Below are 23,106 nucleotides of genomic sequence, written 5' to 3'. Positions count from 1 at the left end.
CGACCGAGGCCACGAAACTCAACGCCGACAACAAGTCCGCCATCGAATTGTCCAAAGACAATGTTCTGCACGCACGCACCAAGCACATCGATATCCGCCATCACTTCATTCGCGAATGCATCGCCGCCGAGACCATACGACTCGAATACTGCCCCACTGACGTCAATTCGGCCGACTTGTTCACCAAGGCCCTCGCACGCGATCGTTTTCAATTTCTTCGGACGCAACTCGGTATCCTCCCAGTACAGAGTTGAGGGGGAGTGTTGGAATATTGCGGGCACGCTGTCTTTGTACCCTTTGTCACGCGCTTGACAGGCTGTCAAGCGCCTTCTCTATTATGCGGATCCTCTACTCTACGCTTTGCTAGTCTACATCATGTATATAAGCTACGGCTTCTTTTCCCTCGATCAATCATCCTTCCCTGCTTCTCAGCTTCTCTCTCTCGTGTGAACTCTAACATAGTGCTGCCTGTTGAGGCCGACGCGTTCACCGTCATGTTCGAGGAGTCGTTCTGGTCAGTGTTCCCCACGTACGGCCCTTTCAACATCATCGTACCCCCCCTGTACCGGATCCTACGCCCTGCGAGCCAACCATACTTCCGGAGGACTCGGGAGGAGCGGCTGGGAAAGTTCGAGGAGCTTGCGCCGCCTGGGAGCACGAAGCGGACGGAGAAGTGGGAGGAGACCAGGCAGGGTCTACACCGGATCGCAACATGGCTGGGGGCGGCCCCCGACTCCAGCGGCGAGGAGAAGCTGTTCTTCATGGGCAGCAAGGTCGGAATCACATTTGCGGACATCCGACTAGCGAGTTTCTTCATATGGTTCAAAACGTGTCTCGGGGAAGACAGCGAAGAGTGGAAGAATATGATAGCCTGGGATGGAGGGCGGTGGGCGAGGTTCACAGCGGCTTTCGAGGAATTCGAGGTCGTCGATGACGGCGAAGATCTGGAGTCGGCAAGGGCTCACCTGAATGTGACCGCAATGGGTCGTAAATGATAGACTACTAGCTGCTTTGGTAAATTCCCCCAGATGTACGCATTCCTGGACAGGACAGTCGATATAAATTGCACTGACAATTTGATGTCGAGGTCGGGAGAAAGAGCATTGTGGCCCTCCCGAACGAAGACGTTGACTGGCTTCATGCTTTCAACTTTCCTCTGATAGATAATCTCGAGAGCTCCTTGTGTTCTCCAACGTTCCCATGCATTGACATAAGAACATCCATAGATTACCGATGCAGTAGTATGAGAAGGTCAACGACGTAACGCATTTCTTTATGTCTAAGGGCCTGCTTCTCTAGACGGCATATATCGATCATACGTCACCAGGCGACTCTCCACCTAAGCCGCATATGCTTAGTACAATCATCACATCGACCAGAAGCACCTTTCACGAAGCCCCAAGTCTCCTGTCCCTCCTCCTCCTCCTCCTCTCCAGGGTCGGAGTCATCGTCGGAAAAATAGAACTCCTCCTTTCCGAACCTGATCTGATCTTGTTCAAATGCGGACGCGACCCGAGGAAACACACGTCGGACGAGTTCCGACATCTGCCCCGCCAGGTCCGCCCTTCCATAGGGGAACAGCACCTTCTCGATGACGAGCGTTTGTAGGTCATGAGTCTCGCTGGGGAACTCGACAGCTCCAAGAGACTCCTCCGCTATCTCCATCGCAGGGAGATGTAGAACACGGAGCCGGGGGCACTTGCCGGCGAAATGCGCGATGCCCTCCAGCCGACCGCCGTACGGACGTTCTGGGCGCGGAGTATAGGCTCTGCTCCAACCTTGATATACCCAGATGACAAGGTGGAGCTCGACGAGGTCAGGCCACGCATCTGCCATCAAGGAGAGGTCGGATTCGGTCCCCACCAGGTAGTCTGGGAGCCTGGTCGTGAGATATCGGAGGGAACGGAGGGAAAGCAAAGGGCGCATAGTGTCCAGAAGAGTTCCATCGAAGGTACCCTCCACCTCCGGAATATCAGGCTCGACGCAGCCGTCTTGGTACTGAGGGGTATGTATTGTGTATATCGACAGATAGGTGATGGACTTGTAGCGGGAGATGGCGTGGAAACACTGTATGGCATCCATGGCGAGCTTGGAAGCGTTATCTTCACCTTCCCAACCTGTTACCGAGAGCGTGTGTAGCGACGGAAGATGCGCGCTGTTGAGCAGCGTAGTAAGGTTCGGCCACGAACCTTCCATCACCAGTGTCCCCAAAACTGGAAGGGTGAGGTTCGGAGAAGGAACGGCAAAGGATACCGAGATGGAGAGGCACCGCAATGTAGGAAACCCAGCCAGCATCCGGAGGTCTTCAACGCCACACTCGGGCTGCACGTCCATGTGGCGAATCTGGGGGAAGTATGTCCGTATCATGGATGGATCAAGGCGTGAAGGGGGCAACGGAAGGCGGAGTTTGCCAACAGAAGGGGGAATGAGAGCAAAGATTCCGGGTGTCAGAGCTCGCCTGGGTCCGATCTCGCAGAATGTGACAGTATCGAGCATCGGCAGAATCGTGATACCGCCTGTTGCATGCTGTAACTCATCCCAGAGCCTTGACCATTTGGGACCGTCAAAGATGAAGAGCGCAACGGCACGAACGCGGGATGCATACTGAACGAAGCGAGCCCAGTGGACGTGTGTTCGGGGGTCACCAGGGGTGGAGATGGACTAGACAAGTGCGAGTGAGTATATGACATCGTTTGCTGCCCCGCAAATACGCACATAATCGACATCATATCTTCTTGCCCGTTTCCAACGGCGCTCATATGAGTCTATAGCATCGAAATCCGGGTATCCTCCAACATCGTCTGTGGGCAGCAGATATCGTTGGGGCTTGTCATCGTCATGGCGTGACTGAGAGTCCAAGTCTCGTTCTCTCGTCGCGATCCCAAGAGTACAAAGGAGATCGGCAAGAGGCTGGTCATCAGGAAGGCTGCTCCAAAGCATCTTCAGAGCTGGATTAGTGAAGGCCCGACAAGTCCTCGCGGCCATCGCCAGGGATCGACGAGAATCGTAGAGTGCGGCAGATCTGTTATCGTCGTACCAGACGGCGTGCACGTCGAAGTGGGAAAATACATTATAGAGGATGTCCGGGACGTCGGTCAGCGAGCGACGCGTGGCAGTGGTCATGGCGGGATCGAAGACAGATTCGAGCCTAGGAATGTATACGGTCTATGTTACCTTATAGCTGGAGGTTGGGCTCCGACTTGCGAGCGTCTGATTGTACATGACAGGGCCGCAGTTCAGTAGATCACAGTGAGAAAGACAAAGTCGCGAAGTCACAATTCAATCGCCATGTCAACGCCCATCAATTCCGGGTCAGCATACTGGAGGGCATACGGTTAGTACCGCGACCGGAGGTCTGCAAGAGGGCTCGATCACAGCCAAGTGGGGATTGACATTTCGTTGTGATGCTAGAATTTGGATTTTGAGCGACTCGATAGACATCATCGACTCAGAATGGATACGAATTTCACCACCCGACCACAACGAACCGATGTTCTCCACCAGCCAGGTCCCTAATCCAATACCTCCCCGACTCGTCCGCGCGCACGACATCGCCCCCGCCATCTGCGCTGCTAAGCGTCGCTGTCGTGTAGTTACCTGGAAGAGGTACACCGACGGTGCCCGTCGTCCCCTGAGGCGTGCTGATTTCAATACGGAAGACCGTTCCGTTGGCGAGCCACTTCGAAGAGAATCGACCGAGAGTGGTCGAGAACCCGGCATCGACGTGCGTCAAGTCGCCCACCTGAGGCACGATCGCCCACGTAGCTCCCGCCGCGCCCACAAGCTGGATGCCACCGACATACGTCTGCACGAAATCCATCGTTCTTCTGTAACGCAATCAGGCAAAAGCTCGATCGCTGACCGTAAGCGAGCTCGTAGGCCCCGTTCCCCACCCATGAGCGAGCGAGATCCGAGCATCCTCATCCCCGTACGGCGCATAATGCGGCTCTCTGCTCGTAGAGTACCCCTCGATGAACGTGCTGTTCGTCATCCGCGGGTCGTCAAGCATGAAGTCCGCCCACATATTCCGAATGAGGGTGAGCGCCGCCGTCGTCCGGTTCGCCGCAAAGTGCGTCTCCAATTCGAACCCAGAGATGAAGGGGGACACCGCGTCCGCCACCCCCGGTGCAGGCGCCCCATACTGTCCCTACCGCACCTGCGACGTGTTCGTGCCGAGTCCTGACTTCACTGCCCACGCGTTCCCGTCCTGCGGCTCGAGCGTCGTCGTCTCGTTGTCCCTGAACAACCCCACATCTGGCTGCCACAGCAGCGCGATCGCCGCGGCCTGGATCCCCGTCGCGAGCTGTGCCCAGCGATCCGCCGTTGCAGAGTCGTTTTGATTCTGGGCGAGGGCGACGCCAAGATTGAGGGTGTAGAAGAGGATAGAATTCGCTTCGATGGTACGTGTATTGAGTTACTTCTTGCTACTTCCGAAGCGGGGAGCGCATGCTATCTGCGGGTCCGCGCGAAGTCCCGGTGTAGGTCATGGGCCGTCAGAAAAGACTATGTTGCGTCATGACCATATGCCTGCTCCAAATTCCTGCGTAGCATTGATCAGACGCGTTCATCATATGATACATAGGGCAGATGGTTGCACGACAGTCCCGCGCAAGGTTGTCGGGTATGTACAGTACCTCCATGCCATCGTCGGCCTTTAGACACCCGTCTGCGCTGCAGTTACGCGGAGGAGCACAGACCCCCGACATGCTTTATGGCGTAACGGCTTCGGCTGGCGCGTTCGAGCTACGTTATATAAGCCCTTCCGGTTGTCCGGACAGGCAATCATTGGCTGGCTTTGCGCGTCGCGCTGTGAGTGTCCGGCCTCGTTATGGCTTTGAGAAGCATAACTCTGCCACCGAGACGTCCGCATTAACACCAGAGGTCAGCTGTTCGGATTTTCGCGAGAATGAAATACAGCATCAATGGTCGTGCGTGATAAAGGGAAGCGCATGTAGGGTGTGCAAGTCGCGAACCCGGACTGTATGTTATGGCTTGCGCATGACCCGAAAGCGACAATCCGTACCGTGTACAGCTTCCTAACATTCGCACTGTCCCGACACGCTCTCTCCAACATATTGACAGGCATATGTATGCTCACCTCGATGTGTTGCTGGCCCTGTTGCCCTGCTGTCGGCATCACTACAAGGAGATGCTTGTATGCGCCTTCCGCAGGTGTGGCAGTCTATCACGGAGGATCCTGCAGGGTTTCTCCTACGCTGTTCATGTAGTTGCGTGAATTATAGCGCGTCAGGGGGTTATCCATTGAGGGAGAGCGGTAGTGGCAGATGGAGAGGAGAGAACGTTGCAAGCGCCGGTGAGCGACCAGCCGCGATAATTCGTACCGGTCGCCTCGTCCGCTGCTCACTTTCACGTCTTCCCAGTGAAGTCGCTTTGCACGTCTCTCGCTCTGCACGTCCTGTCCCCTCGCCATTCGCCCTCGTCTCAGCCGCCGCTGCACCATCCCGTTCCAAGCGCGCACCCAGTCCGCTCTCTCCTCCGCAAGTCAACATCGCCTGAACAAGGACGTCGGAATGCATACAGTCGGTCTGTCTCGGGTGGTCCCGTCATCGCCAGGTGAGTAGCGATCACGATCAGTTAACGATCCACACGTCTTCCCGATCCTCCTTACTGGCTCCTTGTGTACACGCACTCATGGATGGAGCACCGCTAACGTTTAGGCTATGGGCTCACCGGTCTCCCTCACATGCAGGTTCAAGTCGATAGGTGTGGCATATATCCACAACCCGGAGCAACCCTTTTGCTTTCCACCTCCTTGCTCGAAGGAAGCCCTCTTAGTAGAGTGAACATAGGTACGACGTCGTTTTCTAGTGATATTTATGCTCGTGCTGATTAAGTTCCTACCGCGCGCGACATAGCATAATGAAGTCCTCATCGAGCAGGTCTTCCCACTACCGGACACCCACTCTTCCACCGAGCAACGGCCCTAGCGACATTTTGGCGGCATCTGGTACATCTGCACACCCGTCTTCCCCAATTACGCCGTTACGCTATGGATTTCAGCAAGACGTGGTTGCGGATACCGTGCTTGATTGGTGTCGAGATATGGGCGGAGAGGGGGAGATGTTCATGTTGCACTCTGCGGGTGCGTTCTCAGCTTCAGCTGCTAGCGGACAGGGCGTTTCTGCGCCCTACGCCGAGGATAGGCTCACGATTGCTACCTTGACGGCGGAGCGTGCTTGCTATACGACACCGTCCCCTCAGACGACTTGGCGCTGGTGTTGTACTAGCATGTGCCGGAACGGCTTTTCCTCCCGACGTTCATCCCCTCCACTGTTTCTCCCTACCTTCAGGAGAGCACATTGGAATGCTCATCGAGAAACTTCCTCTTACGGTCTGACGTGGCGCATGATTCGCATCTCTTGTTTCCCGAAACCTCTCCACTCTTAGGCTCCCCATCTTCATCTATGTCCACACCACGCGAAGTCTTGCCCGCCCTGCCTACATTCAAGTCGAAGCATATGTTCATTCAGACGTCTGCTTACTGCACAAGTGCAAGCTCGTCTCATATTGCCGCCGTCATGGAACACCACTAGCACTAGGTCGCGGACGGCGTTAGGTTCTCCCAGTGTCTGTGGCGTGAGTTCCGAGTACCGGCTGAACACAGAGACGAGCGGTGCTTGGAGAACCATGGTGTCCCTCCTGCACAACTGTAATCGATACATCAGTCCGAAGGCTGTCTCGCTTTCGGAGGACAAGAAGAACAACGGGTCTACCTTCCGGGCTGCTGTCGCCAAGGGCATGATCAACGGTTAGTCCGACCCAGTAGACGCGCAGTCGCTGCCTCCTGGGGCACCAATCGTCTCGCCTGACAATCACGCTGTGGACAAAACTGCCCTCAATGAAAATCTCGTCCATGCAGGCAAACTAGTTCCGAACCCTGCCCTTCCCCCAACGAGTATCATATGCCTGTTCTTGCGTCCGGGAAATAATCGCCGCAGATATGGTCTATCCGAGCTAGCTAATGTTCTAGGACGAAAGCACTCCATAGTGGGCACCGCGGTTGCTGTACGCGATTCACCCGAAGACGGTCTCCCTGACCTCTGGCTCACGGTAGAACGTTGAATCGATTTCCTGCCCTGTTTTGTTCGGTTTCACGCTGTTTTGCTTATGCTTACCATCGCAAGTGTATTATGTAATACTCCAGAGAGTGTCGCTGGTTGCAATATTGTACGAAGAGCTCCTTGAAGGCAGAACAGACTGATCTGCTGAAAACCTTGGTAAAAAAGTGTCTCCATGCCTCGCTTCAACTAGCCAGCGACGAGGATGAAGCCAACGAACAGGATATGACTGAATAGCGCCTGTCAGTGATCGCTGCAAATACGAACGAAATCTCGTCCCGTTCGACATGGTAACACGATTCATATAGCCCTGAATTCACTCAGGAATCAAGCGCGAATAGATACAATCCCTACATCAACGAGCAGACGGTACGCGATGCATCTCACTTCTGCCCAGATATCACAGTCCTTGTCGCATTCCTAAACTCCACCAGTCGTTGAGCCAGACTACTGCCTCGATGCCTGAGTTGGCTCGTCAGCGCTCTCCCCATCGTCACCATCACCATGGTCCTCGTTGAGGTAATCTGCAGGGGCAATTGATGCTCCGAGTGATCCAACTACCCGTTCGAATACCAGAGAACGATCGAAGTGCAGCGACGAGATCTGTGAGGACGGTATGGAGCCGACCGCCCGAAGGCTAGCTGACTGTAGGTGGAGGAGGAAGCGTGACACGAGGATGGCAGATAGCCTGGGTGGTTGAACGTGCATGCGAAGAGTCAGGAGACATAGGATCGAGTGACACGTACATAGGCGCACGTACGGAAATGTGAAGGTTGTCATTACGCTTGTAGGTTCAAGTGCGTCTGTATTGATCTTGAAAACACATGGTCGAAAGTTGTGCTGGTTCAGTTATAGAGTGTGAACTCACCGAAAGCAACGTGAAAGCAAGATGCAGGGAATTGAGCACAGCGAGGATGCTACATGAGAAAGGAGTGAGATGCGACATGCTGCAAAACCACCCCACTCACAGGAAATAGATTGTCCCTGGGTGAACAATATAGTTAGCATGTTACGCCTCAGTCAACACTAGTACTACTCAGCACGCACCATCCATCAGCAAGACTCTAGCTATCGAGCCCTTAAGCACGCCTCCGCGGTAAGCTGGATACTGCAGACCTAACATGAACCATGTGAAACCTATGGCGAGGCAATCTGCTGCAATGACGCATGACCGAGAAATGATAGTAACTAAAGAAGCTGGTAAGATTGAGCGTTCATGTAGACTTGGATTGCACTTTACATCTATGATAGGTAGGTTGGGCTTCAGTGGAGTCTCAATCGACGCTCTCAGGGAGCCTTACATTTGTGCGAGACTAGTGGACACATTGTCAAATCCTGTGCATCCAAGGGGAAATATATTCTGGCCGGTCAGTCCGAGCCTGAAGATCGCCTGTTAATGAATCAGTATCCACAGGAAAGCAATGAACATGCCGCGATCCAATCTCACAAAGTTAGTTCCGAGAGGCGCTAAGGATAGGCCAGCAGTGATAGCACACAGAGTTAAGCTCCTCCTGAGTGCATAGACACGGATGGCTGTGAACGCTGGGAAATCAAAATATCGAGATTTGCTCGAAGATATCAGTGGATACGAGGTGCTCACCTGCGGGGACTATAAACGTCAAGTATTCAATGGCATCACTACCCCTGACAGATAGGGCACAGCTGCATGGACACGATTGATTGCAGTGCTCTGTAGGGACTCCATTGAATTGCTTTACCTCTGGTGAAGTCAAGATATATGTGGATTCATTCGATCCTAGCAAGGGCGGAGGACAGACCTTATCGGATAGATTGAAAAATGTTGCAAGGTCCGAAACGAGATAGAGCGCGGTCATGTACTTGTTCAGCCAGAACAAGATGGCTGCCCCTGTTATCTTCCGTCCCCAGAAACACCGGATTTCTTCACCAGTCATGATAATCGAGTCGTATAAAAACACCACTGCCAAACAGATCGGTGAATGGATTAGCATTGATTCTCAAGGGCATTCGAATGGTATGCTCCCGCTCAGTAGGGACTGTACCTGTTGCTGCGAGACCGCAGTAGTTGTCTGTCATGCTATGCGGTCAGGCGATCCATCGTCAGCGCCCGCAGTATCGGGTTCAGTCAGAGGACAGGTCACATACACGCTAGAATACTCAGCGGCAAGCTGTGCTGTCTGTGAGGAAGCCATGGTTGGAATGGAGAGTCAGAGTGGCGACGCGAGCTCTGTGGGTTGTCTCTTCTTATATTGAGGAGAAGTAATGTGCATTTCTGGTCGCCTCGAGGACACGCCGTCCACCGCGACACAGACGACACTATTATTGAATGCTTTGCACTGTGGTTCCATCTCTCGATCGTCTGGTATCGAAGAAGCTGGCGGGCACCATGAGTGATAGCTCGGCGTGGAAGCAACGTCGTGTATGGACATCCCTTAGACCCTTCCGGAAAGCTTAAAGCATTGGACAGCACTTGACAGCACCGGTCTAGCCCTTCACATCGTGATCATACTGTACGGAGATGGACATTTTGAGCCACATCAACGCAGGTCCGCGGGGTGTTTCCGGGGAAGTTGAACTGGGACAGAATAGGACTAAGTAGACAAAAGATGGGCTAATGTCAACGTGGGTCAATGTTAGTAAGAAAGACCTCGAGCTCACCAGCGGTAGAGTTGCTCAACGGGAAGGGGTGTGCCATACACGATCATTGCTAGAGCTGCGATCGAGGAATGACGGCAAGTACGTATACATACGGGTGTTGAGGAACTGCTGAGACGCGGCCCTTGTTCCTGAGAGTTTCGAAGATTTGAGGTGAAACAATGTATCAATAACACGGACAAACAAACGAATACAGAGTCAGGAAGCACAGGTACATTATCATACACGTGTGATAGGGTAGAGCACTAGTAACCAAGCGTACAGGTAAAGCAGCGGCGAGACAGCCGGGTACGCCTGCGAATCACACTGAGGAGAATAAGTGCCGAGGAAACCGCACTAACAAGCGCGCACAAGCAGAGGCGGTGGCACAGAGAAGCGACGCCACAATGTTCGATGGAAGATACAAGCGACGACGGCATGGAAGGTTCAGTCGTTCTCCATCGCCTCCTTCTCGTATTTTTTTGTTCACCACGCTCAGTTCACGCGAGATCTGTCCCGAGGACAGCGGCAATGATCTCGGGTACGTGATGGAGTCAATATCGCTCTGACGACAACCGAGATACGATGCATGCCTTCTGAAACAGGTTCTTCCGCACACCCTCGTCACTGACGATCTGGTTCGAGGCCTCAAGTGCGCTACACGCGCCGATGATCAGCAGCCTTCACGCGATGCTCTCCGTCTAAGAACGAACCACTCATTTCTTCTCGCTCTGTATCTGACAACACTTGTTGCTCAGACACACCAACTGCCAGATGATCGTCTTCATTTGGTCTGTCAGCCTGTACCACTTCGCCGGAGGATGTGTGTCCTGGCCCCTCCCACTGCTACCCACGCCATCCTCGCGCTCGCCATCGTCCCCTGCCGCGGCAATAGCTTAGTCAAGAGGCGTGTGGGGCATCATGGGCGTCGCCTGCCCGTTGCTGTGAGTGATCGACACCGTTGAAGCCTTCGCTGCAGACGGCGACTTCGCACGTTCGGGGCGCCTTACTGCAAGAAAGAAGATCGGAAAAAGAAGGTGCGCGTGTGACGGGAGTGCGGAAGAGGCGTGCGTACGAGACCATGCAGCTTCTCGATGAGCGCATCTTGCCTGTCAAAAAGCACATGGTCTTGCCGCTTGATGACCTTATGTGGCGAAGTGAGTATATACCCTTCCAAATACATGCGCACGAGGCAACGCACCATCATCGTGACCAACAGCCTCAGCCTCAGCCTGGAGAGGTTCGTGTCGTATTCCTCGAGGATGACCACCTTGAGCGCGACTTACGCGAGAATGAGCTTCAGCCCGGGCGAGGACTTCCCCCTTACTTCCTAGTTCTCTTTCGCAGTCGCCTCCTCGAGCACCTCGATCGCCTTGCTCCAGCACCGGGTAGAACGGGTGCCGCGAGTCATGTTCCGGCATTAGCACAGGTGCAGGCACGAACACGGACATAGGCGGGCAACGACAGGGGAAGGGACAACAGACGTCGGCGATGCGCTCTCGACACGGTCACAGCACGCAACAGTCACTCTGCCCACCCTCGGACAGCTTCATCTCTAACGACCCGCCTTCCTCCCCGTCTCATAGAGCTACCTGCTGGTCTTGCGAACTTGACCTCCCATCTGATATGAAGAGTGCGGGCAGAGGGGTGGCGGTGGAGAGAGCGACGGAGAACGGTGGTGGAGGGCGCAAGGATAATGATCTTCTCATCTTGTTCAGTGGTCTAGAGACGGATGTGTGGATGAGTAAGAATGGTTGAAAATGTGGGAGATAGCAACCAAAGGGTTGGTCTGACTTGAACGGGGAGAGCGAGGAAGGGCACCAGCGTCATGCACGACTCACACGATGTCCACACTTGTACAGGAACTGCCTCGGCATGAGGTCGGAGGTTTGCCGTTGTCTTTGAGGATGGCTCCCTGCAGCGCGTACTGGGCGAGGAGCGGCTTCAAGGCTGGATGAACCTTGTCCTTCATTTCGCAGTTCTCCTCTTCCGAACCCTTTTCAGCGATTCGATCGCCTGCGTGACCTTTGGGTCGAAGCGATGCAACAAGTGGTACTCCGAGACCGGCACATGAGAGGTAGCTTGCGTAGGCATGGGCATAGATACGGGAATCACGACAGGGGAAGACATAGTGGGCAGGCACACTCACCGCATAACGACACCACCAAGGACTCGCGCACTGAACCGTCCGCCTCTTCCTACGTTTCCTCCGGTCGCCCTCAGAGAGATCGTAACCATCCGGCGATTCTGACAGCTGACGGTCCTGTCCTCACTATCGGATGGGGCTATCGGTCTCGCGACCTCGCTTCTAGGCGAGGGGCCGCAGGAAGCCGCAGCGGCGGAGAGCACGGTAGAGAGCGTGGCGGATATGGAGACAACTTGCGCGCGGTCGACGCGTATCAATGCATTGATCGTCTTGACACGCATATATGCGGTATGTTGAGGGCAAGACTATCTGAAATTGATGATTTTGATAACAGGGAGAGTGTAAGCAACTGAGGCAATTGGTACATGAGCCACAAGTGACGAGATTCGGAGAGGGGGCACCGGTCTGGTTGGGTGCATCTTCCTGCGCCAAAGCCCACCCAGCCCTCTCTAAATACGCATATATCCGTACCAGGCGGCAAAAAACACTTACAGGTCAGAAGAGACTCTGGCGCACATATTCTCGGACGGCAGGAAAGGAAGAGTAGCGCGATAAACCAAGAGGGTAACTTTTCTGCTCCGTAAACAGAAGCCGGGACTCGTCCTGCATGAGTCAAGTATAGTCAATGCACGTGCCGCTCGTGTCATAGTATCGGGACACAAGAGTCCGCTGACGAGATATACACACATGCATCGGACTAGACTATTTCAGCCTTCCAAAGACGCCGACGTTCATGGTTGTTGCGCATTGCATACTTGGGGGTGGGGGATGGGGCATATCAGTCACATACATCATCGTGGCGGACCATATCGTACGGCGTGCGCATGGTGCACGTCGGTCCCGCTTTACTGCGACGTGCACAGCTTCGCGACAGACGTTCACAGGTAGGACACCGTGCACGCTCAACATGCGGAAAGAAGATGCGCTCACCATCATGTGTCATTTCGTCTCGTCTCTATGCCAGCTGTACGGGGCACATGCTTGCCTTCGTGTCTGATCTCGCCGCGCGCCCCGTGGTGAGCGATGTTCCACTCCTGCGTAGCGAGACTAGATCAGACTGGGGGGCGGCCGAGGTGGTGAGTTGCGGTCATTGGCTGCCAGTGCTACTATAGAGCAGAGCTTGTACGTCAGCCCTATAAGCATGTGTAAAGGATGGCTTTAGCGTACCCGCTCGAGTATCCGCAGGCCATATGTCCTGCCATGCTCGGACTTGCCGGAGCCTTCAGTCTTGCAACTCACAGATGGTGGTGTGTTGAGGGCCAAGGCGTCTCGAGTCGCACTTGCCGGCACGGGGACACGGGCCGTATTACCACGCCCATATCCGCCTGGCGCCAGCTTGCTTGGCAGACGAGACCTTGGGCAGGACTACTACATCGTCCGATCTGCTCTCCCTCTCCCCGTGCTCGTCTCTCCTGCTCTGGGTCCACCCCAATATGTGCCTGTCAGCTATATGAGAGTGTCACTTCACCGTCATGCACGAGGCCTCGCCGCGCCGTCCTGCAATTGCGGCTCCCGGTCGCGCAAATCGACGTCGTCCAAAGAAGGTCGTGGGATGACATGCCATAGGTCTGCCTATGGACGCTCTATCATCTCCAAGTGAATAGTGATGCGCGATAGGCGAGGTCACATCCCCTTCCAGCTCTCTCTTCCTGCCTTCTTGTGTCGCTCGCATGCACCAATATGACACGACTTCCGGTCAGGCTATGCTCTCACCGGTCTCCCTCTCATACAGGTTCAAAGTGACAGGCGCAACGGACACCTGCAGCGCGAAGCAACGTTTCCACGTCTGGCCGCGCCGCTCGAAGCAACTTTCTTATAGACCAAGCCCATTACTCCTCGCCGCCGACCACGACATCTACCATTTAGTAGTACTCACCGATCAGGGCCTCTCCTTTCCGCACACTCACGCCGCCACGATCAACAACCATAGCGACGTTCCTAGCGGCATCTAGTGCGTTAGCACACCCGTCGCCTTGACGTAACCTGTTAAGCTCTGGATGAGGTGCTTGGACGTTCATGTTGCACTTTGCGGGTACGTGTTCAGCTCCACGGTCAAATTTTATAGGGCGTTTTGGTCCTCATGCAGACGGTAGGCTCACGAATCAGAGCAGTTTTAACCCCCCGACGTTGACTTCTTCGGCTGTCTCTTTGTCCCTCCAGCAGGACTCACAGGACTCGTCGCGCTCACCTGGCTGTCGGAATCTGATACAGCGCACGGTCCGCATCTCGTCTGAAACCCCCCCACTCGTGTTATGCGCGGCTATGGTCCATCACATCGAATCTCGATCTCCGGATCCTGAGCAGTAGCTGGTCATTCAGAGAAGACGCGACTGGGTTGGTCACCTCGTCCCCGTCGTTCGTGGTACGAAGCTCCTCCTACCTAGCTCCAGTCGATGCACTGATTTCAAAGGGCCAGAAAAACATCGGGTGTAGCTCGCCTTGTCCCTGAGCGCGACCCGTCCTCGCTGCCTCCTAGGTCTCCGACCTTCCCGCTTGTCGGCTCTGGCTAGCACAAAACGGCCCCTAACCCCGTCCATGGGGACGGAAAGACGCTGGACGGGACGATGCGGGTCTCTCGGGCTTGCTACATCTTGCGCTCTGGGCAAACTCTGCGGCCGCATTCAACCCAGGTCAGTGAGCGTAGTTCCAGAACAACATCATGCTCGCACACTACGCAGTGGTCGTCATAGAGGACCGCGAACCTTCACCATCCTATACTCGTCGCCTTCATTGCTCCAAGATGTCTTATCCCCTCTTCTTTGCGTACCCCCAATTGAACTTGATCATCGTTTCGCTGTCCGCTGCATTGCTTGATTCCCCTACATTTTGTATGTTGTCTGTCCCGGTCGGCTGTACAAATACATACCCTCATGTCCTTGCTGCTTCCTTCTATTTGTCATACGGCCAATCTCATGCATGTGTCGCACCGCGAGGAGAGTCGTATGCAAACCAGGACCCTGTCGATTTCTCGCTGCCCTGCCAGTCGGGTACGTCAGGAGTTTTGTGGGACAACGGCATGTCTCTGGCTGGGGATCACTTCATTTCAAGTAATACTTCATAATCAACCAGATATGAAGCTTTTCAATTGCGAGGTAGTATACAAATTACCAGTCACCAGTGAAACTGGTCGTACATATGTGTCAGGTTACTGATGCCTTGATCGCCCCTGAACTTGAACTCAAATGGCTCTCTAGTGGAACTGTTACTCCTTCGACGTCTCATTCAGCTCGATCTCTTCCGTTTTTCCGTGCTCGTCTTCACCGGTGTTCCAGTGATTGTCCTGCACAAGGTAGTCACTGGGCGCAATGGAAGCCCCGAGTGACCCAACAACCCGCTCGAAGATTACAGAGCCTCCATCGAGGTTCGTCAAGGAGTCTCGGGATGAAAGTATGGAGCCAGTGTCCCCGATGCTTGCAGACTGTAGGTGCAGAAGAAAACGCGATATGAGGATGGCAGAAAAGCTAGAGTGTCGGATGTGCATGGGGTGCATTGAAAGAATTTAGTGAGAGCAATTAAATAAATAGGGAGACATACGGGATGGTGAAGTTCGTAATCACACTTGTTACTTGCAGCTCGTCAATGTCAAGCTATGACGTTTAAGATTATTATCGATCGAGTAAATGAAGTAGGACATGTGCGTACCGACAGTAATGTGAATGCCAGGTGTAGAGAATTCACGAGAACAAGGATACTAAGAAAGATAATGAGTCCTTGCACATTCTATAACGCGCTACTAACAGGAAGTAAATTGTTCCTGTGATTGACAGTCAGCTATATTGAAGGAGCGTGTGTATGTCATGTATTTCCCACCATCAATCAACAAGACACCCGATATGGTGCCTTTGAACATACTGAAACGTCTGATGGTGCTGTGATGAGCTAGTGTGTACCATGTTACAGCAACAGCGAGCACGTCTGATGCAATCATGCATGAACGGGATATGACGGTTACTGAATGGTGCGCAAATGAGTATGTGTGAGCTTAGTATTCGTGCACAACTTGCATCTAGAAGAGCAGAGTTCGCTTCAGTCAAGGCGATGCATCACAATTTCTTAGAAAGGACTGACTCTCTGGCGATATCAAATGTAGTATTGTAGAATTGGGTACACCCAAATAGCGCCACATTTCCGCCCCACAATCCGAAAGCGAAGTTGGCCTGCTATCATGATGACTGCTGTATGAGGCTAACAGTTATTGAAGAGTACTTACAAAATTGGTTGTGAGAGGCGCTAAAGCCAACATGAAGGCCATTGCGCATATAATCAAGCTCTTCTGGAGTGCATATACACGTAATGCGATGAAGGCTAGGATACCGACGCTGAATCGTGTCCACATTGATTAATGAGACAACAACGCTCACCTGCTTGAACCAGGTAAATCAGGTAGTTCACAACTGCGGTTCCTTTGGCAGAGCGGTCACAGCTGTCAAGAGAAGGGTGACTATAGAACTTGCACCAGACAAGGTAACGGGCTCTACTGACCTCTGATGAAGTTGTATGGTCATTCAGGAACAATTCACTAACAATCAAGAGGAAAGTACCTGCCTCATCCGAAATCTTGAAGTCTGTGACAAAGAGCCAAACCAGAAACATTGCGTTCATGTATTTGTTCAGCCAGAAAAGAATAGCAGCGCCGGTGACTTTACGCCCCCAGAAACAGCGAACTTCTTCTCCAGTTGTGATGGTTGCGTCATACAGAAATGCAACTGCAAAATGGTAGCCATGTGAGTGAGTGGTTGTTTGAGAGCCTTCGACTACAAGCTTGAACTAGGATACCTGTTCCAGCAACGTTGCAGCAAAGACCAACAATGCTAACACGACATGAAGGATTGAGTCACCTTTCTCCATGGCTGGGCAGAAGGGAAAACAACTGACCCGGTGGCATATTCTGCATCAATCGAGTCTGACTGTGAGGAAGCCATGGTGGTGGGCAGTTGGTTCACTACAAGCGCGAGGTTCACCGACGACAAACATTTATCAGCTTCTCAGTCCATTGATTCCTGAAACTTTATATGACAGCTGGCGCGAATTCAGAACACGTGTTGGTCATAGTGATGGAGAAGCCTTCTGGGATTGATAAGTGAAGCTCTGATGCCAGGAAAAGAGCCATAGATGAGTACATTAACCGGTCAAGAGCCGAGCAAATTCCGATTGTGCGGTCTGAGAAGATGTATTGGAAGCTAAAGTTAGACACCAGCTGTTGTGCTCCCGCCTAGAATCAGGAAACCAGAATGCGTGATCAGGGGTCGGTATGTGATATCATGAGACCGAACTGACAACACGAGACACATAATCGGCTCTTAGTAGCGCTACTGCGCGCCTCAGTGCTATGACCGGCTGGGCAAGCGTAGGGACCGGTGTAGAGCACCATTGAGATCGGGCTGGTGCTCTGCTTGTCACGTTTCTGGCACGGTGTTTGTACTGCAATAAGCCGAAGCCCCCACAGTCCGGACGAGCTCCCTATAAGTGGGCTTTCCCATACCCCAACATAGTACTCATGCCCTTCTCGATCCCTAAGTGGGTATGAGGGATGTTCACTCCGCCCAGCCTGCCGTGGGTATGCGCGTAGAAGGCGATGCAATTTTGACGAATGACGCAAACCATGACAGCATGGATAATTCAGTTGCCCGCCGTCCACTACCGTGGCAGAGGCTTGGACGAGAGGCGCGCCAAGCATCACGCGTAGTTCTTGCGTGTCGTGCCTCGGCATGAGGCTGAAGAAGCTCTCGACGTTTGATTGACATAAGAACCGCCTTTAGCGTGACCTGAGCAAGGAGCCGCTCCTCACCTCCCGGGTCTCCCTTGCGATCGCCTCATTCGAATGCAGCACCAGACGATCGCCCGTACAAGCTACGGATAGAACGGGTGCACCGATACAGGCAAACAGGGACAGGCATGGGTGTACACGCGGGGAAAGCTGTCTTCGTGCGGTTCTTCGCTCCATTCTCCGAGAAGCTCGCCATCGTCTGCATGCCCTCGGAAAGCTGCCTCTGCGATGTTCCGTTGTCCTCGCCCTCATACAAAGGTGCTTGTTTGTCTCGTGGTCCCTCCTATCTCTACCTCACCTTTCTCTTCGCCGACATTGGAGGGGTGAGAACTCGAAGTCCGAGACAGTGGCGATAGCGGAGGAATTTATGAGAATATGAAGGATGGCAATGGAGAGCGCGACGGGAAACGTGGAAGAAACGGTGTCGGATGCGAGCGCGCTTGTTTTCTTCTATCCAAAATGCTTGTTCATATATCTGGAGTAGTATCGACGAATGAGCAGGGAGATTTGTGGACGGTCGTGGAATCGCTGATGACAGTCAAGTCTGTGACGATGGCGAGCTCAGAAACTCTGCACGCTGCATAACAGAGACTTGTGCGCAGCGGATGAATATCGTAAAACATCTCATTTTGAAACGCACACATTCACTATAACGAGGGCAAGGTCATCGGGAAAAGTACAGTGAAAGTAGCTCAGGCGATGAAGATATGCCGTTGAACCACAGTAAAAGAGGATTGGACGAGAGCATCTGCACTTGCCCATCATCTCGCGTTGAACCCGGCCCAGTCCTCTCTGAACGCCCATATATGCGTACTATGCACGCAGAAAAGACTCGAACGTAGAGATATATCCTTGCAGATACATGCAAGGGCTGCATAAGACGAAGACTCACGTACTCGTTCGAGAGGGGAACCTATCTGCTCCATAAATCGGGGCCATCATACTCCTTTATCTATGGGAAGAACATATAAAGTTTAGAGTCGTCGGTGGGCGAATTGCTCGTGTCGTCAAAGCATCGGGACATCAAAGTCTGCTAATGAGATGTTCGTGTTAGCATAGAAAAGGGTTGTCTCAGTCTATGGAGCCGCACACACCGGGGAGAGGGTGCGTATTGGTCTTGTAGAACATGCGCATGGAGAACTTCGGGGCCACTTACCCGTGGCATACACCGCTTCGCGACAGACGTTCACAGTAGGACATCGTACACGCTCAAAACGTTTCAGAACGTACTCACCATCTTGTGTCACTTCCCCTTATCCTCTTGATCGAACCAGGGAGCACGGACTGGTTTTCGTGTCTGCTTTCACTGCTCGTCCCGTGATGAGTGTGTTCCGGCATCTGCGTAGCGGGGCTAGAGTTGATAGGGGCTCAGGTGGTGAGTTGCGGTCGTTGGGAAACCAGTGCTACTGTAGAGCAGAGCCCCGTACGACTGTCTAAAGCTTTCAGCCTTCCAGCTTGAGGATCGTGGCGCGATGAGAGCCGCAGTGTTCGAATTGAGCTCGCTCATTGGGCCCGCTACGGGCCGGCGTCCCGCGCCGTCTCTGCCTAGCGCCAGTTTCTGGCCTGGACATGCAACCATCCTGTCGACTCGATGCTCTCTCTTTGTTCGTGCTCGTCTTTCCAGCTCTAGCCCCACTATAACACGCATATCAGCACTATGGGGGCACTATATTGTCATGTCATCTGAGGTTTTGCTCCTGTGGTACATTCTTCGACCCCCAAACGGAAATCGGGCGATATCGTCACTCTTTCCCTATCCTCTACACTGGCCCCTACCGTTGCTCGCTCTCACCAACTGAACATACTAATCTATAGTGTATCCTCTTATTGACCTGGCTCTTAAGCTCAAGTTAATCGGCGCGCCATCTATTCACAACTCGAAGCGGCTTTCTTACGTCTTCCACCCCGCCGTTCAACAAAAGTGCTCTGAGAGCCAACCGAAGCACGACAGCCCTTTCCATTCAAGCATATCCTCGCCGATGCTGAATGCGTCTTTCCATTTTGCAAACAGTGACACCGGCTATTGTGTACTCGTCGAGCAGAGCTCCGTCTCGGGTAGATATCTGCTCGCACCATTCGTCAGCGAGAAGGGTCAGATACCGTGGGCGAATCAGGTATGTGGACGCCGCATTTTCTCCCAGCCAGTTGGTTGATAGCAAATCGCGACAAACATTCGGAGGCCGTTTTGCGGCACATGGTCGTCTATCTGGTACCGAGGTGATTCAAACCATCACCCGCGACCAGGCTGCGAATGGTTGTGTGGTAAACGCATCGGCCCCGAGGCCACGCTCTTCTTCCTTCCCAGCGATGCACATGCTGAAGAGAACCCCAAGGCGACACACGTATTCGATCACTGCGGTCACCAACCCCGTGGCAACTGAGACCGTCGACCCGACTGCGCTCGCACGCAGCAACGGTCCTGTTTGTACGGATGCGAGTAAGGGTTACCAGTGTCTTTGGGCTGTTTACACTCCAACCTGAGAGTATGCTGATAAGCATGGGTGATGTCCACAGGTACCTATAGAACACGAGCGACTCACATCTGAGCGGTGACTGAAAGCTGGTCAAACTACGTACGTTCCCTATCAGCTCTGCATGCCGATCCTAGTACAAAGTCGAGCGGCATTTGGGAACAGCCACGCGCCACATCTCTGCGGAATGCCTGGCTTCATCCGTCCCTTGGAACACCACATGTGGAATAACCCGCTCGTACAGAGTCGCATGCGGGGTCGCAGCAGCACTGGCAGCTGTGAGAGTATTATCCACAACGTCCATCCCTGGTAGACCCAAAATGCGTAGGCGTGTAAAATTGCGAGCGAAGTCGGCGAGCGAATATATCCACGCACGGGACCCTAAAGCAACGCCGAAGTCGAGACGGAGCTCCTCCCATCAAGGGCAGACTTCGTACAGGGCTTGCACATCTTCCGACGTGTATGCGAGGTCGTAGGTGGGAAAGCGCAGTGATACCATGCGGAGAACTTGAAAAGACAGAAGAGGCTTTGTGATTTATGCTAGTCGTCCTGCACGTCGCGTTACGACTGGCACAAAGTTATAGTACCGCTGGACGTCGATCGATAGTCTCAAGTGTTGCATATACTGTCGCTATGACGCGTAGGCATCGGGAAGTGTCCGTCAGAGACACGACATCCTCTGTTACCGTGATTATCGACTCAGGCCGCAGTACAATGAAGTTACATCACCCTCCACGAGCTGGTTTGTCAGAGCGCTGCAGTCCTCCGCGATGCAGAACGTCGCGCTGTCTCTGAGCACATACTAGTCAAACATTTGTTTTTTCAGTCAGCCCAGGCGTTTTCAACACATACGCCCTGGTATATATGTACTCTACACGAACGCATCTCATTTTATACTACGTAGGATCATACAGTGCAGCCAATCACCATACCTATTGGACGTCATTGAACAGTTGAACATTCATGTACGATCTACGTGTCTCTGCCACAGCGATGCCCCTCAATGCCTTCGCCTAAAGACATGACAAAGCCGAGTGAATAAAACGCGGACCGTAGCCGGTCCCTCGTGCTTCCCGGGCCTGAGGCACATACGGATAACTTGGACAACGGGCCTGCTTTTGGAGTTTCAAACGAGTTTACCAAACCCTCCTCATGCTCGGGCTTCACGACAGCAGTCTGCTCCCGTTTCAAGACACATGCCGCGTTCGGAAATGGCCCTCCCACAGGCTTCGGAATTTGCTTCGCCACGTCCTCCATGGCAGTCTGGACCATAATTTCGGCATGATAGGTCTCCGCACGCCGCCGCGAGGCTGGCTCGCAGACCTCCCTGCCGCACGGGACCCCTTTGCTATTTCCATCTCCATTCCGGGGAGACGGAGCACACGAAGCCGCGGGCACTTGCGAGCGAAGTGCGCAATTCCTTCCTGCGGGATCCCACAGGGGCGGGGATCGTACATCCTGAGGCCGTAGCTGTACCTCCGCACGTCCAGATGGAGCTCCTCGAGGTTGCGCCACGCGTCCGCCATCAACGCCCCGTCAGATGCTGTTGCTACCACACCGAAGTAACTCGGGAGTCGGATTGCAATGTAGCGAAGCGCGCGGAGGGCCAGCAAGGGACGGATGGTGTCGATAAGACGCCCGTTGAACGGGGCCACCACCTGCGGGAGGTAAGGCACGACGCAGCCCCGCGGCTCTACGGGAGTGTGCGTCGAGTTTACGCAAAGACTCGTTATAGACGGGTACCAGGTGGAAATTGCCGAAAAACACTGGATCGCACCGGTGACGAGCTCGGTAGCTGACACGTCCGCTTCGCCTTGTGCGCCCTCCCAGCCCGTCATGGAAAGCATCTGCATCGAGGGGAGACGCATTGTGTCAAGGAGAATGCACATATCTTTCCAGTGCCCCGCTATGACCAATGTGACGAGGGAGGGCAGTGTCAGGTGGAGAGGGCGCAAACCAGAGGATAATGAGATGGACAGGTGCTCAAGGGCATGAAGATCATCCAGCAGGCGGAGGTCATCGACATTGACACGAGGTGTGACTTGAAGATGGCGGAGGTAGGAGCAGTGATTCCTCAAAAGCGACGGGCCAAGGGTAGAAGGTGGTAATGCGAGACGGAGTGTCGTGATCCCGGGTCCGGCGCGGAATGCCTTCGAGAACACGCGACGCGCCTTCTCATCAGACTCGGGCCAAGAGTAGCTAGGGATTGCGAAGTCGAGCTTGCGTACCGAAGGAGAAATGAGGGCGAAGATGCCTTGAGTAATCTCGCGGGACGAGAAACAGCAGAAGGACACTGAGGATAGTCCGGGTAAGATTGGAGCGCCATCGATAGACGATCGCAGCTTTTCCCATAGCTTGGACCACCTCGGACCATCAAAAGCGAAGAGAGTGATCGCACGAACATATGATGCGTATTGTTGGAACCGAGTCCATTGAGGAAGTCGACGAGGATCCCCACCGTGCAGGAAGAACTGAGTTCGGACCGATTAGGAACAAGCCTGACGCGATATGACCAGTAGATCACTGACGTATCTGACATCGTACCCCCTCGACTGTCTCCACCGTGGCTCGTAGGTATGGTCAGGAATATACAAGCCAAATCCGCCATATTGATTCGGCAAGGGGTAACGTCTAGGATTCCCATCACTGAGACCCTGATTATCTAGGCTGCGCTCTCGAGCGGCAATCCCAAGGATGCAAAGGAGGTCTGCGAGAGGCTGGTCGTCAGGCAGGCTACTCCACAGCACTCGCAGAGCTGGGTCAGCGAATGCCCGGCAAGTCCTTGCGGCAAAGACGAGGGATCGACGAGACTCGTAAACATCGCCCGGGAGGTACTGACGCTCCAGGTCATCAGCGTCGAAGTAGGAAAAGATGCGATAGAGGATGTCTGGAGTGTGAGCTAAGGAGCACAATGTAGCAGTGACCATCCTGATGGGGGGATGAGGCAGAACGGTACACGCACAGCAAAAGTCGTTCTATGGAGCGCTGCGGCCCGAGTGTTCCGTAGGACCGCGTGGACCCAGGGCCGCA

At 53.8% G+C, this 23,106-nt stretch overlaps 7 protein-coding genes across 7 annotated transcripts; 1 reads left to right on the top strand and 6 right to left on the bottom strand.

Moving 5' to 3' along the window:
* Positions 1-545: 545 nt before the first annotated feature.
* On the top strand, positions 546-929 carry DICSQDRAFT_23203 (uncharacterized protein; the record flags this gene model as incomplete). The annotated part of the gene is made up of 1 exon (XM_007365733.1): positions 546-929. A coding segment is annotated over one exon (384 nt), but the record flags the coding sequence as incomplete, so codon positions are not given.
* Positions 930-1,243: 314 nt separating this feature from the next.
* DICSQDRAFT_136564 (uncharacterized protein) lies at positions 1,244-3,167 on the bottom strand. The gene is made up of 2 exons (XM_007365732.1): positions 2,716-3,167; positions 1,244-2,661 (listed from the first exon to the last, which is right to left on the bottom strand). Exons 1-2 carry the CDS (start codon positions 3,121-3,123, stop codon positions 1,321-1,323), a joined length of 1,749 nt encoding a protein of 582 aa, XP_007365794.1. The 5' UTR covers positions 3,124-3,167; the 3' UTR covers positions 1,244-1,320.
* A 234-nt stretch (positions 3,168-3,401) lies between these two features.
* DICSQDRAFT_180664 (uncharacterized protein) lies at positions 3,402-11,143 on the bottom strand (the record flags this gene model as incomplete). The annotated part of the gene is made up of 6 exons (XM_007365731.1): positions 3,402-3,805; positions 3,863-4,147; positions 4,190-4,342; positions 10,768-10,836; positions 10,894-10,973; positions 11,056-11,143. The coding sequence occupies 6 exons, from the start codon at positions 11,141-11,143 to the stop codon at positions 3,467-3,469; spliced, it is 1,014 nt and encodes a 337-aa protein (XP_007365793.1). The 3' UTR covers positions 3,402-3,466.
* An 89-nt stretch (positions 11,144-11,232) lies between these two features.
* DICSQDRAFT_136561 (uncharacterized protein) lies at positions 11,233-12,464 on the bottom strand. The gene is made up of 4 exons (XM_007365730.1): positions 12,331-12,464; positions 11,842-12,147; positions 11,534-11,773; positions 11,233-11,414 (listed from the first exon to the last, which is right to left on the bottom strand). Exons 2-4 carry the CDS (start codon positions 12,117-12,119, stop codon positions 11,273-11,275), a joined length of 660 nt encoding a protein of 219 aa, XP_007365792.1. The 5' UTR covers positions 12,120-12,147; positions 12,331-12,464; the 3' UTR covers positions 11,233-11,272.
* Positions 12,465-13,327: 863 nt separating this feature from the next.
* Positions 13,328-13,871, bottom strand: DICSQDRAFT_155144 (uncharacterized protein; the record flags this gene model as incomplete). The annotated part of the gene is made up of 1 exon (XM_007365729.1): positions 13,328-13,871. A coding segment is annotated over exon 1 (183 nt), but the record flags the coding sequence as incomplete, so codon positions are not given.
* A 2,159-nt stretch (positions 13,872-16,030) lies between these two features.
* Positions 16,031-16,536, bottom strand: DICSQDRAFT_60477 (uncharacterized protein; the record flags this gene model as incomplete). The annotated part of the gene is made up of 2 exons (XM_007365728.1): positions 16,031-16,143; positions 16,308-16,536. Coding segments are annotated over 2 exons (342 nt in total), but the record flags the coding sequence as incomplete, so codon positions are not given.
* A 4,416-nt stretch (positions 16,537-20,952) lies between these two features.
* Positions 20,953-23,000, bottom strand: DICSQDRAFT_155143 (uncharacterized protein). Its single transcript, XM_007365727.1, has 2 exons — positions 22,605-23,000; positions 20,953-22,547 (listed from the first exon to the last, which is right to left on the bottom strand). The coding sequence occupies exon 2, from the start codon at positions 21,963-21,965 to the stop codon at positions 21,264-21,266; it is 702 nt and encodes a 233-aa protein (XP_007365789.1). The 5' UTR covers positions 21,966-22,547; positions 22,605-23,000; the 3' UTR covers positions 20,953-21,263.
* Between the last annotated feature and the right edge of the window lie 106 nt (positions 23,001-23,106).

Source organism: Dichomitus squalens (genome assembly GCF_000275845.1).
Source record: "Dichomitus squalens LYAD-421 SS1 unplaced genomic scaffold DICSQscaffold_14, whole genome shotgun sequence".
Lineage (NCBI taxonomy): Eukaryota > Fungi > Basidiomycota > Agaricomycetes > Polyporales > Polyporaceae > Dichomitus > Dichomitus squalens.
The sequence above is the reverse complement of the archived record's forward strand: the minus strand, read 5'-3'. Positions and strand labels throughout refer to the sequence as shown.

Excerpts from the sequence above, each read along its gene's own strand:
- DICSQDRAFT_136564 (XM_007365732.1), bottom strand. The coding sequence starts at position 3,123 with ATGACCACTGCCACGCGTCGCTCGCTGACCGACGTCCCGGACATCCTC. Across the intron at positions 2,662-2,715 it reads GAAGATATGATGTCGATTAT|TCCATCTCCACCCCTGGTGA; the intron begins GTGCGTATTTGC and ends GCACTTGTCTAG.
- DICSQDRAFT_136561 (XM_007365730.1), bottom strand. The coding sequence starts at position 12,119 with ATGCGTGTCAAGACGATCAATGCATTGATACGCGTCGACCGCGCGCAA. Across the intron at positions 11,774-11,841 it reads CTTGGTGGTGTCGTTATGCG|CTACCTCTCATGTGCCGGTC; the intron begins GTGAGTGTGCCT and ends TGCCTACGCAAG. Across the intron at positions 11,415-11,533 it reads TGTACAAGTGTGGACATCGT|ACCACTGAACAAGATGAGAA; the intron begins GTGAGTCGTGCA and ends ATCCGTCTCTAG.
- DICSQDRAFT_155143 (XM_007365727.1), bottom strand. The coding sequence starts at position 21,965 with ATGTGCATTCTCCTTGACACAATGCGTCTCCCCTCGATGCAGATGCTT.